Genomic DNA, 12,245 nt, shown 5'->3' on the forward strand with positions numbered 1-12,245 from the left:
CAGGTCGTGTATCCACAGCAGTGACTAGTGGAGGAATAAGTGCTAGAAGGAGTGCAGTCAAGAAACACCATGGTGCATCTCTAGCAGCACAACCAGACACAATCATCTGCCCCAACTTCAACAAAGCATTTCTCTCCTGTATTGACTTCTACAGCCACAACAGGCACTGTAACTCTCCAACGGTTTGACTTCACGCCCTTAAGGTGCATTCCTCCACTGTCTCCCAAGATGCCAGCAAATATTAATATAATGTGTGAAGGAGATTTGCAGCATGCAGCACACCTACTGCTACCTAATCCACAATAGCATGTTGTGGTTTTTTGGCGGGGGGAATGATTATTTGGGTTTTAATAGTTGGGTTTGCCGAGACCCCCACTGAGTTGTGACCCATCCGCTTTTTCCTTTGCTGCTTTAATAGCCTGCTCTCCTGTTATATCCTAATCTTGGTTTAACAGACATGGAGAGGATGGGAGCAGTGTGTCTTACAAGTCTTGGCAGTGAAGCATGAAATAACTTCCCTTTTATTGGAAATTATAATGTGGAGACTATCAAACCCATTCCAGATGTGTGGCGAAGAGGGCCTGTTTACTGTGAGGAGACTACACAACTGGGAGTTTAGGGAGAGGGGCCCACATACAGGCACGTTAGTGAGGGGGGAAATTCCAATGGATTGGAGATTGGGGCGGGGAGCAGAATGGCCCATTCTTGCTTGCTGCCCTAGTCTGAACAATCGTGTTCAGTAAAAACACAACCTATGCAGGAAGGCAGCCAAACCAAGAAGGAGGAGCAGCTGTTGCAGTTGTAGGCTCTGCCTTGGCATCTATGGAGACCAGTACAGGAGGGCTGTGTTCCAGCCAATCTATGGAATGACATCTCCATTTCTTCTTCCGCTCAGTTGCAAGTCCCATTTGACTGTGGGAAAGCAAGTGGTCGCCACTACAGATGGCATTCACAGTTTCAGCTCCGCAAATGGCTTCCGTTCTGAGCCCACTATCTGCATGCCTTCACATTACGATGGGGATTACAGCCAGGGCGAAACACCCAAAGTGTTTGTTTTATTGTTTGCAGCTGCAGCTAAGCAGAGAAGGGTCTAGTATCTGGCATGCTTTATAGGAACTCCCTCTCTGTGTAAAGCAGGGTTTTTAGCTAGCGCATGGCCTTCGGTTGAAGCGGCTATAGAATTCAGCCCCAGCAGAAGTTGCTGGCCCATAAACTTTAATGGCTAAATAAATGGCCAGCCTCAAATTTAGACATCTGAGAGTGGAGGCTCTCAGATATTAAACCCATGAGGATGCATGCACAGGTGTATTTGTTGACAGACATTTTGATCAAACGCATGAGCGGCGTGTGGAAACAAGTGGTGGGCTGTAGTAAGAATGGTAAAGTACTCTTTGCAGGGTGCCAGACATTATAATCGTTAGGGCCAGTGTGGTTTACTAGTAGACAGAATGTTCAGCCTGGACCCAGATATTGGGCTATTTAAACTTTAAATCATATACTAGTCATGGACTAGTGAAAGAGGATTATATTGAAGAGGTTTTCAAGTGTTGGATGTGCTAAGGACTGTAATGCTTCCTATCTACTACAAGCATCATAGAAATATTTGCTAATCATCATCTAATCTCTTTTAAATCCATTTGTGTCAATAAATAGCCTCTTCCTTTCTCTGGAGTAAATGATCAATGTCCCTGCTTTCCGATATATGTGGCATTTTCCCTTCTCATGGCATCATATCACCTTACAAGTGCCCATTGAATGGTTGTTGAAAGGCTTCTTGATAATGAACCATTTCAAACCACACTGGGAGTCACCTTGGGTCATTTATGCATTTTATCTCCCTTGTTCCTCCCCCAAATGCCCAGAGGTTCCCTTTTGGCCTTACATTTTTTACCAGTGGGGTGCAAATCACTCCTGAAATGTTGCTTGTGAATGATGAGCCACCTTGGTCATTAACTCTTCATACTCTGGGCAAACATCCTCTGGAGGTTGGCTTTAGATTTGATTAGTTGCTGCTTTGCCTTTGCTGAAATTTCTTGCAGACTGGACAAGGAGGTGTGCAGAATTACTAAGAGCTGAGCCAAGATGATGAGGGAGAAATTAACTCATCCACAAATGATTCTGGAATGTGGGGAATATAGTCAGGTCAGGATTTATTGGTGGTTTTAAAAAAAAAAAATTCCTGGCCATCCAGCATATAATTGTTCAGCAGCATCTCCCACACGCTATTCCCATTCCCTCCCTTTCTCTGCTGCTCTGATTTATATTTCTGCTTTGTTCAGAAGCCTTGCAGTAAAAAGGCATTTTAAAAATTTTCTGCTGAGAAATATTAGTCTTAGAAGATGGATAGACATAGCAAAGAACAGCTACTTACTAAATTAGAGAAAGCAGCTGTGTATGCAAAACAGGTGTGCCCTAGCAAATGCAGACTAATGAAAAGTATTTTGTTGTGTCTGGGAAATCCAATGGACACAGAAAATTTGGCAGCGTGAACAAGCAATGCCTAATATCATAGGTAACATTCCAACACTATTTCATGCACAGATCCTGCCCATCAGTGCTAATTTGACCTGTCAGAGGTATTCATGTATCTGATTTTGCTTCATGTGAAGTTAGAAATATAGGCTGCTGCTACTTCTTGTAGCTTCAGCCTAGCTAGAACTATGAAGGAACAGCGGGTGGAAGTCTCGGGAGCAAATTGGAATGCAGAATCACCAAGGATCCTTTCTGTATTGACATGTATGTTAACATCTGGGGAATGATTCAAAATCACAACCACCTGACGCCACCCTTGGATTTGGGAGTTTTGCTATCTTTACGGGTGAAAGATAGACTCCTGCACGTGTGCCAGGCAGCCAATCTCTCTGGGGATTTACCTTCCCAAGGTTCATATTTTATCATGTTGTACAGCGGAACAAATCAGTTACAGGAATGACACAGACCATCTGACCTGCTGGGGGCCCCTCCTGTCTGTGGAAGACCATGTGGCTTTCCGAACCTTCCTCCCACACACACTGGCCTCTTTCCCCTTGAGGGTGTGTCTATTCCTAACTTAAAAAAAAGCCCACCCCAAATAATTTCTTCCACTATTACAACAGGCAAGAACATGAGGGAGTGCTAATGCAGTGAGGTCACTATTGTTTTGTTATAGGTCAGATTTAGAAAACGCAGCGCTTAAACCGCTAGCAATGAACCCAGGGAACAATTAATAATTTGGGTTGAATTCTCATTCAAGTTTTTTTACCTCTCCAGTTTGGTTCTAGTACACACAAATTTTCCTTTAATTGGTTTTTTAAAATAGTATATTTAACAAGGAAAGAAAAAAATTAGTGAGAAAAAAGAAACAAAAAACATAATCTGCTTACATTAAAAATACAATAACTGCTAATACATTATCTTAATTTAAACATGTAAATCAATATATACCATCCAAATGTCCAAATAGGTTTCTACATGAAGTTGAGATGAGATGCAGCTTTACTTAAATTATCAATCACATGGATGCCCAGAGAGTGCCTAATCACTCTGTCTGAGACAAATTTGCTGGGATTGTTGTTGGCTGTGGAATTTTATTCCGTATCATTGTGTTTTTTATGTTCTGAGACACTTCAACCTCAAGCTCCATCTTGATTTCTGTTTGCCTGTTTATACTTTCTGCTGAAGTTGTTGCTTGTTGGCGACAATTGTAGCTTGTTGCTTGTGGAGGCAGCTCTGAGGTCACAGCCTGAGACAGCAGATTTTTTTCATGTCCTGGCCCTGCATTAAACAGCACCTACATATGAAACCACAGTAGTAAACAGTGTGATCCTATGCATGCATATACTCAGAAGTAAGTCACACTTTGTTCAATGGGATTTATTCCTGAGTGTAAATTGGCAGCCTAATTTGGCAACTGCATTATTTCACTTTGTACTACATTTGCAAGGACTTTACCTTTGCTATTTTAACTACTATTTTTCCATCAAGAGAATCCATTTTTGTAAGCTCAACAGATGAACTTTGCTTGGCCAAATCTTGCCTGTGTTGTTGGTGCTATGCTTAGGCAGACTGAGGTTGTCGCTTCTGACAATTGTTGTTGGGTGTAATGAAAGGAAAGCAGTTTGTTAGTTAACTTTCACTGTGGTTTATTAGTTGCTAGTCATGAAAGATGCTTATGATATCAAAATAACTCAGCTGGCCTTACGATGCATGTCTTGACCTGGATGAGTGGGTGGGATTCATTTGCTGCTCTGCAACAGGCAACAAAATGACTTGGGCTAGTTTTGACCCTCCCTGCACATATCCCAGGTGAATGAAGAAGGAAGTGGTGATTGCAAGTCTTTGTATATGCCCACCCACAACTTCATTGGATGGGTGTGGATGCACCCTTCCATCGCTGGAACTGCCTTTGTCTCTTTTCATCTGTTTTCAAATTGATTCTGCATCTATCTACAATGAGCTTTAATTTTTGGAATGAAACCAGTTTCTTAAGAAGTGTTTTTCAGGGCCAAAAAATGTGCAGTTGTTCCAGAATGTGTGTGGACTTTGTAGAAAAATCAAGCACTCAGGCCCCATTGATTCCAGAATAAAATGTCATGCGTACACAACCTGTATGTCTGTGATTTTAAGTTCTGCAAGTTCCCTAAACTGCCAGTATCAAAATATGTGTTTCCCAGAAACTCAATACATATATTATGGCATTGAGATAGCAAAAATCCTAGCATATAGGAGCTGCAGAAACAGAGTTCTATAAGCAATTGTTTAAGCATGTTATTTAAACTGGGCAATTGGTCTCTACATTTCCTCTTCCCACAAGACCCGAAGTAATAATAATAATAATAATAATAATAATAATAATAATAATACCTTTATTGTCGTTGTACAACCTGTGCACAATGAAATTAAACAAGCCTCCCTCCCCCCCCAAACACTCAGTCTTGTTGCACTCTGTGTGCTTATTGAACAACACACCACCTCACAAGTCAATTCTGCTGTGTTATTTTCTGTTCAACAGCATAACAGCCCATGGATAGAAACTATTCTTTAGTCTGTTGGTATAGCTGACCATACTTCTATATCTCTTGCCCGAGGGTAGAAGATTAAAGAGGTGATGGGGTGTGAGTCATCCCCAAGAATCTTTCTCGCTCTCCTAAGGCAACGATCGCTTACAATGTCATCCACTGGACTCAAGGGACAGCCAATGATAGCATGTACTGTATTTACCACTCTCTGCAGTAACTTCTGTCTGTGGCTGTCAAGTCAGCATACCACTCTGTAATACAATATGAAAGGACACTTTCTATTGTGGACTGGTAAAAGGAGTTCATCAATTGTTGTTTAACATTATTCTTTCGCAAGACCCTGAGGAAATGGGGTCTCTGTTGGGCCTTTCTGACCACCTGAGTTGTGTTGATTTTCCAAGTGAGGTCCTCACTAAGGTGAACTCCCAGGAATTTAAAGGAGGAGACTGTCTCCACACAGCCCCCCCACTATACAATGGGGCAAGTTCCCCTCTCTTCCTCCAGAAGTCCAACACCATCTTCTTTGTCTTACTAATAGGTGCAAGTTATTATCTGAGCACCAGGTAGATACTTTTTGAACCTCTCCCCTGTACGCTGTTTCATGTCCACCTGCAATTAGGCCCATTATGGTAGTATCATCTGCAAACTTAATAATTACTGTGGATGGATCAGATACAATGAGTACAGGTAGGGACTTAGCACACATCCCTGTGGGGTGCCAGTGCTAAGCTTCAGGGAGGTAGATGTAACAGTTCCAATTCTCACTGTGTCTGATCCCTCAAAAAGTCTTTAATCCAGTCACAGATGGTAGAAAGAAGGTCCAGATCCATCAGCTTTTTAATAAGAATGTCCAGGAGGATGGTATTAAAAGCCGAGCTATAATCAATAAGCTACATTCTGACATAATTCTCCGGTCTCTCCAGATGACTTGCTGCATGGTGAAATGCTGTATCTATGGCATCATCTGTTGACCTGTTTCTCCTATAGGCGAACTGATGTTTATCAAAGTCCGGTGGGAAGCTTGACCTAAGATGCTGAAGAACCAATCTCTCAAAGCATTTCATCACTACAGATGCCAATGCAATAGTTCTGTAGTCATTTAGGCAGTTAGTTGCTGTTTTCTTGGGGACTGGGACAATGGTAGCTGCTTTCAAGCATGATGGAACACAAGCTGTTTGCAGAGAGATGTTAAAAATCCCTTTCAGAACCCCTGCTAGTTGATCGGCACAGTTTTTTTACTACAATCCCCAGCACCCCATCTCTTCCCCTTCTATTCCCCCATTGCATGGCTTTCCTACCTTTCCCCCACAGTGTTTCTTGCACTGAGACCTCAAATCCACCCCAGCTTTCAGCAGCCGCTGATAAAAACTCCATTCTGCAACTGTCAGGGAGTTATCCCTGTCACACTGATGGACTGTTTTATAAGGCATTTATCTTTTAGCCTTTTATCAGCTGTAAAGAGACCTCCTGTCTTCACTCCCAGCTAATGACAGCCTCCTTCACTGGTGTTCCTAGCTGCAGAAATTGCTTGCTGACCTGGGACTCCACGTCCGGGTATAAAAAAAGAAATGGCCCTCACAAACTGATGAGATTAATTTCCAATAGTCCAGAGGATTCATACGCAGACCACTTGTGCCTCGGTGCCACAAAAAGCTTGGTCAGTGTGCCAAAAGGTTGCCTTTGTCTTAAGAGCTCCCCTGCCCCAAGCCAAATTACATTGCTGTGATTCAGGGTAAGGCAGCAATTTGAGCTGAGGCTCAAATCTGTTTCTCCTGCATCCATTTTCATGGATCTCTCTTTTTAAATAAGGAAAACAAATCAATTCAACTCTAGAAGAACCCAGTGTAGGTCAACAGCAGAAACTATGCTGGTAATGAGAGAGGGATTTGGATATATCTTTGCTCAAAACCCCTTTTCATTGGCTCATGGTTTGGGGAGTTCATGGAACTGAAATGGACATCTAGTTATGGCATTTGCATCTTGGTGCAACTAATGTGCTGGTCATTTGCTGCAATCTTAAGCAGGTTTACTCAGGTGTTAGTCCCATTGAATAGGAGGCACTGCTGATCTTCCACCTATTTTCAAAGTATATTTTTATCACCCCTCCCTCCTTGTTCCTGATATAGATATTCACTCACCCTTTCTTCTCTGTTGGGGTGGGAAAGGGCAGGCAGGTGCCATTTTGTGGTTTGTGTCAGGTGCCAAAATGTCCTGAGCTGGCCCTGGTGAGGGTGGTAGACTTTGAGGCAAACAGAATAGCCTATTAATTCCCTCCTCTCTGTGATACTGAGCTGGGTGCTTGTGATGAACCTGTAAGGATGGAAGCCTATTCTGCTATTTAGTAATAGCTGGTTGGGTTAACACTTTTTAGGTGATGCATCACATCAATGTGTTCAATCTGCTCACTAGTTTGATTTTCCTTTTAGAGCAGTTTGATGTAGTTATATATTTTTTGTATATGTTTAAAATCACAAAACGCTAATATAACAAAATGATAGGGCATTGCTGCAAAAGGAAGGGGTCGTTTTGCGATGTTTTTATCGGGCTGGTTTTTTTTAAAAAAAAGTGTCACGTGAGCTTTACGCATTTTTCAACCTCAGGAAGTTTTTTAAAAACTAATTTTGAGATGATTTTAAGGTTTCGTTTTATTTAACAAAATTTATATGCCACTTCAGTGTAGAGAAAATACCTATGTGGTTTGCGAAGAATATAAAATATACATTGAAGTTATCAATACAAATCAGTTTTTTTAAAAGGTTTTCTAGAAGGAATCAAAATAAACAAAAATACTGTGTTTCTAACTGCATATTATCCAAATCTTACATTTGCAGAAATGCAGAACGCAGTGGATAAAATAAAGCGAAAATCAGCCATGAGTAAGCCACATTGAAAGCAATGGGATTTGTATGTTACACAAAAACACAAGCACCAAGAGGGCACTGAGTGCACTTTAAAATGTCATGCATTTATGACCTTAGTCCTTAACTATCTTTTGCTGAATTTGCACCTCATCCTTAAGTAATGGCTTCCTCAAGTGAAGTAGGCACACAGAGTACGTGTTCAGACCCTCCTTTTTCAGTTTTTTTTTGCCTCACCTTCAGTTTTCCTTTATCATTTATTCCCTGCCTTTTAGATCTTTTGGCCACTAACCGCTCAGTCCTGTTCCTTGGGCACCGAGGAATTTTAGATTTCCGCTCCTTGTACCTCGATGAATACCGTGACCGCCTGTTCATTGGAGGAAAGGACACGCTTTATTCTCTTCGGCTGGATCAAACCAACATGGATGCTAAGGAGGTAATGTTCTCAATGTATAATGCAGATCTAATGTTTACTATAATCATGTATGTTGAATCAAAGTTTATAGGGCACTTTCCCAAAGCCCTCAAAGTGGTTTATGTACGTGTATCTTTACAATACAGCGGTACCTTGGTTTTAGAACAGCTTAGTTTATCAACAACTTGGATTAAGAACGCTGCAAACCCGGAAGTAGGGTTTGTGAACTTTTCCTTGGAAGCAGAACATGTTCCGCTTTCTGTTGAGTGTGTTCCATTTGTAAATTGAGTCCCCCGCTGCTATTGGAAAGCACGCCTTAGTTTAAGAACGCTTTGGTTTAAGAACGGACCTCTGGAATGGATTAAGTTCGTAAACCAAGGTACTACTATACTGAAGGTATCTGAGCATTCTTATCCCCATGGGATGAGAGCTGCCATACCTTATCTGAAGCTTCGTGAGGAAGTTCAGGGGGTAGTGGAAGGCCACCAGCGCATGCGCTTTACTACTTTACGTATGTTAGGTGCATGTTTGTTATACACGAGATAGGAGGGTCTTAGTAGGGGATACTAGTACTCCAAGGACCTGAATGATGGGAAGCAAGCCCTGGGAAGTAAGTAAGTGAATTGATTCAAATAGGGATTATGCTCTTCGAATAAGGTTGGAATAGTTTATGAAAGGTGGTATACAAATTTCATTCATCATCATTCACAGGCTTTAGTCAAGACAAATGAGCAAAGCCCACCCTTTGGGAGGAATTCAGCATTGCTGCTTGGCTGATGGAACAATCTACCCTCTCCTCTCCCAGTGTGCTGCTCCGTGGGTTCTCCTGCCAATTGGAGGGGGGAGCAGGAGGCCCCCAGAAGTCCTTGCGTAGGTTTCTGCTGGTGGGACTGGTTAGTTGACTCCGCCCATTGATATTGGCTGGCTGTTGCTGGCACTACCTGCGATAGTTCAATTGGTAGAGCATATGAGACTCTTAATCTTAGGTCATGGGTTCAAGCCCCATGTTGGGTGAAAGACCCCTGCATTGTAGGGGGTTGGACCCTCATGGTCCCTCCCTCCCAACTCTACAATTCTATGATTTTACCTTTAATTTGGCTGCGCTGTATACAATCCAGAAATGGGATAACTGACAGCAATCAAGTACTGACTAACTAGTTTGGCTGTGTGTTCTTGTAGTCCCATAACACTGCCCACCTGCCTAAGCCTCTGTTTATAATCTTTAGTTGTACATTTCCACCTTGGAGTCAGTTTAAACACCACATAAGTCTCACATTGTATATCCCCTGCAGTTGCGCTGGTGGAGTAGATTCTGCATGCATATGCAGAGGTGCAGTTAAATGGCTTTAAAATGTTCTTTCCATCAAGTGGAGCGCCTTTGTGGGTAATCACTTTCCAGTGGCCTCCGTAAGGATACTTAAAGCATCCCTCAGAGGAGCCGTTTTTCCATAGAAGCTGAAACTCGAGATGAACAGAAGGCATTCAGTAAAGCCCAGGCCTTAAGCAGACTTATTGCCCAGGGCAGAGAACTTCATTAAATAGAAGCCAGAAATGTGACACCAGCCAAAGTTTGGGGGTGGATGGGAGCCTGTGTAAAGAATGTTCCAGTCCAAAAGAGATCATATTGCAATTATATGTAATTGGAAGTGTGAGAAGTCTAGACATATGATCAGGTTATGAGCAATTAATATAAGTCTGCAGAAGGATCCGACTGTCATATATGGTAAATTAACTGCTGAGTCAAAACCGAGCAAAACTGTGACAGGAAATGAGATACTTGACAGGATGGATGTCTCTCGTACCTTTTCGTGTGTGCAAATTGCTATATGGGAGTCATTCTATTCCTCCTTCCAATAATTCTGTGAAGCAGGCCACTTTAATACCATCATTTTACAGGTTCAGAACTAGGGCTGGAAGCGTTGCGTTGTAAATTTAAGCAGGGAAAACAGGTAGAGAAAAACGGGACTCGACGTCACCAGTATTCTATCGACATGGCACAGTATTCTATCGCACATACAACGCATATAAATCGCTTTTTCTTTACCAGTCTAGCTGAGTCCTAAGACTATAATGAGAGAGAGAGAGAGAGAGAGAGAGAGAGAGCGCAACATTCCAAACATTAAACAATCAAGAAGAAACTTAGAGGTCAGATAAAGTTTTTCATTTTTGTACAACTGAAAGGCGTGCAGCCACTTATTTTAAAAAATCAGTACTTTGCGGGGATGGGTGGGTTATGTCATTATTATCTCCCTCAAATAACAGTGGCTACTAGCCATGATGGCTCTGTACTGCCTCCATTGTCAATGGCAACATGCTGCTGGGGAACACAAGTTGGAAGAGTGCTGTTGTACTCCTGTCCGGCTTGTGGGGTTCCTAGGGGCATTTGGGTTGGTTGCTGTGAGAACACGAAGCAGAACTAGATGGGCCTTTGGGATGACCCCACAGGGACCTTTTAATGCTCTTATATTCAAAAGCAGGCCCCAAACATCATTGGCACTACCAGTGCCAAAATATACAAAACGTAGTCCCCCCCCCCACTCTTTTCTTTTTTTTTTTTGTCATTAAAGTATCTCTCCACTAACTACATGTTACATCCAGTACTTGTTCTGAGCTTAACTCCAAACACTTGTTTTCCTTTTTGTACTGCCATCTTATCTTGGGTGGCTTGAGCTGAAGCACTGAAATGGCAGACCCCAGGATTTTGTAGCTGAGTGTTGCCGATTGTATGTGCAAATAGCATGCCTGCTTCCTCCCGTCTTTAATTTTGGAAAACTAAGATTGGCATTTGGCGTTCTAGAGCAGCTACAGGCTATGTTGCCCTATTGCTAATGATTTTCCTCCTTCTCAACTTTTTCCAGTAAGGTAGCGTCAAGGAAGTTGCTACTGGGAGGTGTATATAATTGATTCTCATTTCCTTCTCTTCCAAGGTCGGGGAGGAACTGATTCATACACACACACACGCTTAGTTCTTTAGGAAGTGTTGGCGTTTGACATTGGAAAACATGATACATGTTTATTCTACCATTTAATTTAAAAAAAATACCAGCTGCTTTATTACTTCAACTCCCATTGAGCTAAATGGCTCTAGAAACTTTTCACACAGCCTGACTGATTTTTAGCTGCCTAGTGGCTGTACCTCCTGCTAATCAGCATAAGATCATGATATTGATTAAGCCACACCATTGCTCCCTGCCACCCTCTGGCTCTCTTCCCTCCTCCTCCTTAGCACAATCTTTTTTCACTACATTATGTACCAAGACTGATAGGTTCGGCTGAAATGCCACTTGAAAGAAGATGGTGCAATATGGCAGAACTTCCCATTGAGCCTATCTGTGAAGGCCCTTTTCTGAACATTTGGTTTTCACAAAGCATTCTGTCTTCTTGGCACCACTTGGGGTAACTAAACAATACTGTGCCCGTCATCTGTAACTATTGGCCATGGAGGATGGAGCTGATGTTATGATCCAACAACATCCAAAGGGCACTGAAATTACCCTTACATTCTTGCCACAGCAGGGCTATATGTACTGTAGCAAGAGCACTCCCCAGTCTATTTAATGCATTGTCACGAATGAGGACCAGTCTCCCCAAATAAAACAGAATTGCATTACTTTTGATATGCCAAGTGTATATGCAATATTAGAAAAAAAAATACTGTAATGTAAATAGAAATACAATGCATTTCATCGTAGTGAGGAAGACTGTATCTGCATGACTTCAGTCTGCTCAGTCTGCTGTCCATATGCTAACTGTTGATGGACAACTTCAAAGGTCCTGTTTCCCCTACTTACAGTTATTTGTCTTTGAACTGGGCTTGGACCAGACAGTCCTTCAAACAGAGGACTTACTCAAATCAGAGGACTGTCCTAAGGAGGAGAGTTTGACTTTTGTTTGAGTGCCTAAATAGAGTTAACTTTTTATAAATATTTTTTAAAAGAATGCTGAGCATTGTAGTTTTTAAATATGGCAGCTGGA

At 42.0% G+C, this 12,245-nt stretch overlaps 1 protein-coding gene across 2 annotated transcripts in view; it reads left to right on the top strand.

Moving 5' to 3' along the window:
- Positions 1-12,245, top strand: part of SEMA3G (semaphorin 3G) — a 79,878-nt gene that overhangs the window by 25,391 nt on the left and 42,242 nt on the right. Inside the window, exon 2 of one of the 2 annotated variants that reach the window (XM_079968047.1) lies at positions 8,131-8,291. In XM_079968047.1, coding sequence (XP_079824173.1) covers positions 8,131-8,291 — 161 coding nt within the window. Of the gene's footprint in view, positions 1-8,130; positions 8,292-12,245 lie in introns of those variants that run through there. The other variant, XM_079968048.1, reaches the window with a different exon arrangement.

Source organism: Podarcis cretensis (assembly GCF_951804945.1).
Source record: "Podarcis cretensis genome assembly, chromosome: 2".
NCBI classification, from domain to species: Eukaryota; Metazoa; Chordata; class Lepidosauria; order Squamata; family Lacertidae; genus Podarcis; species Podarcis cretensis.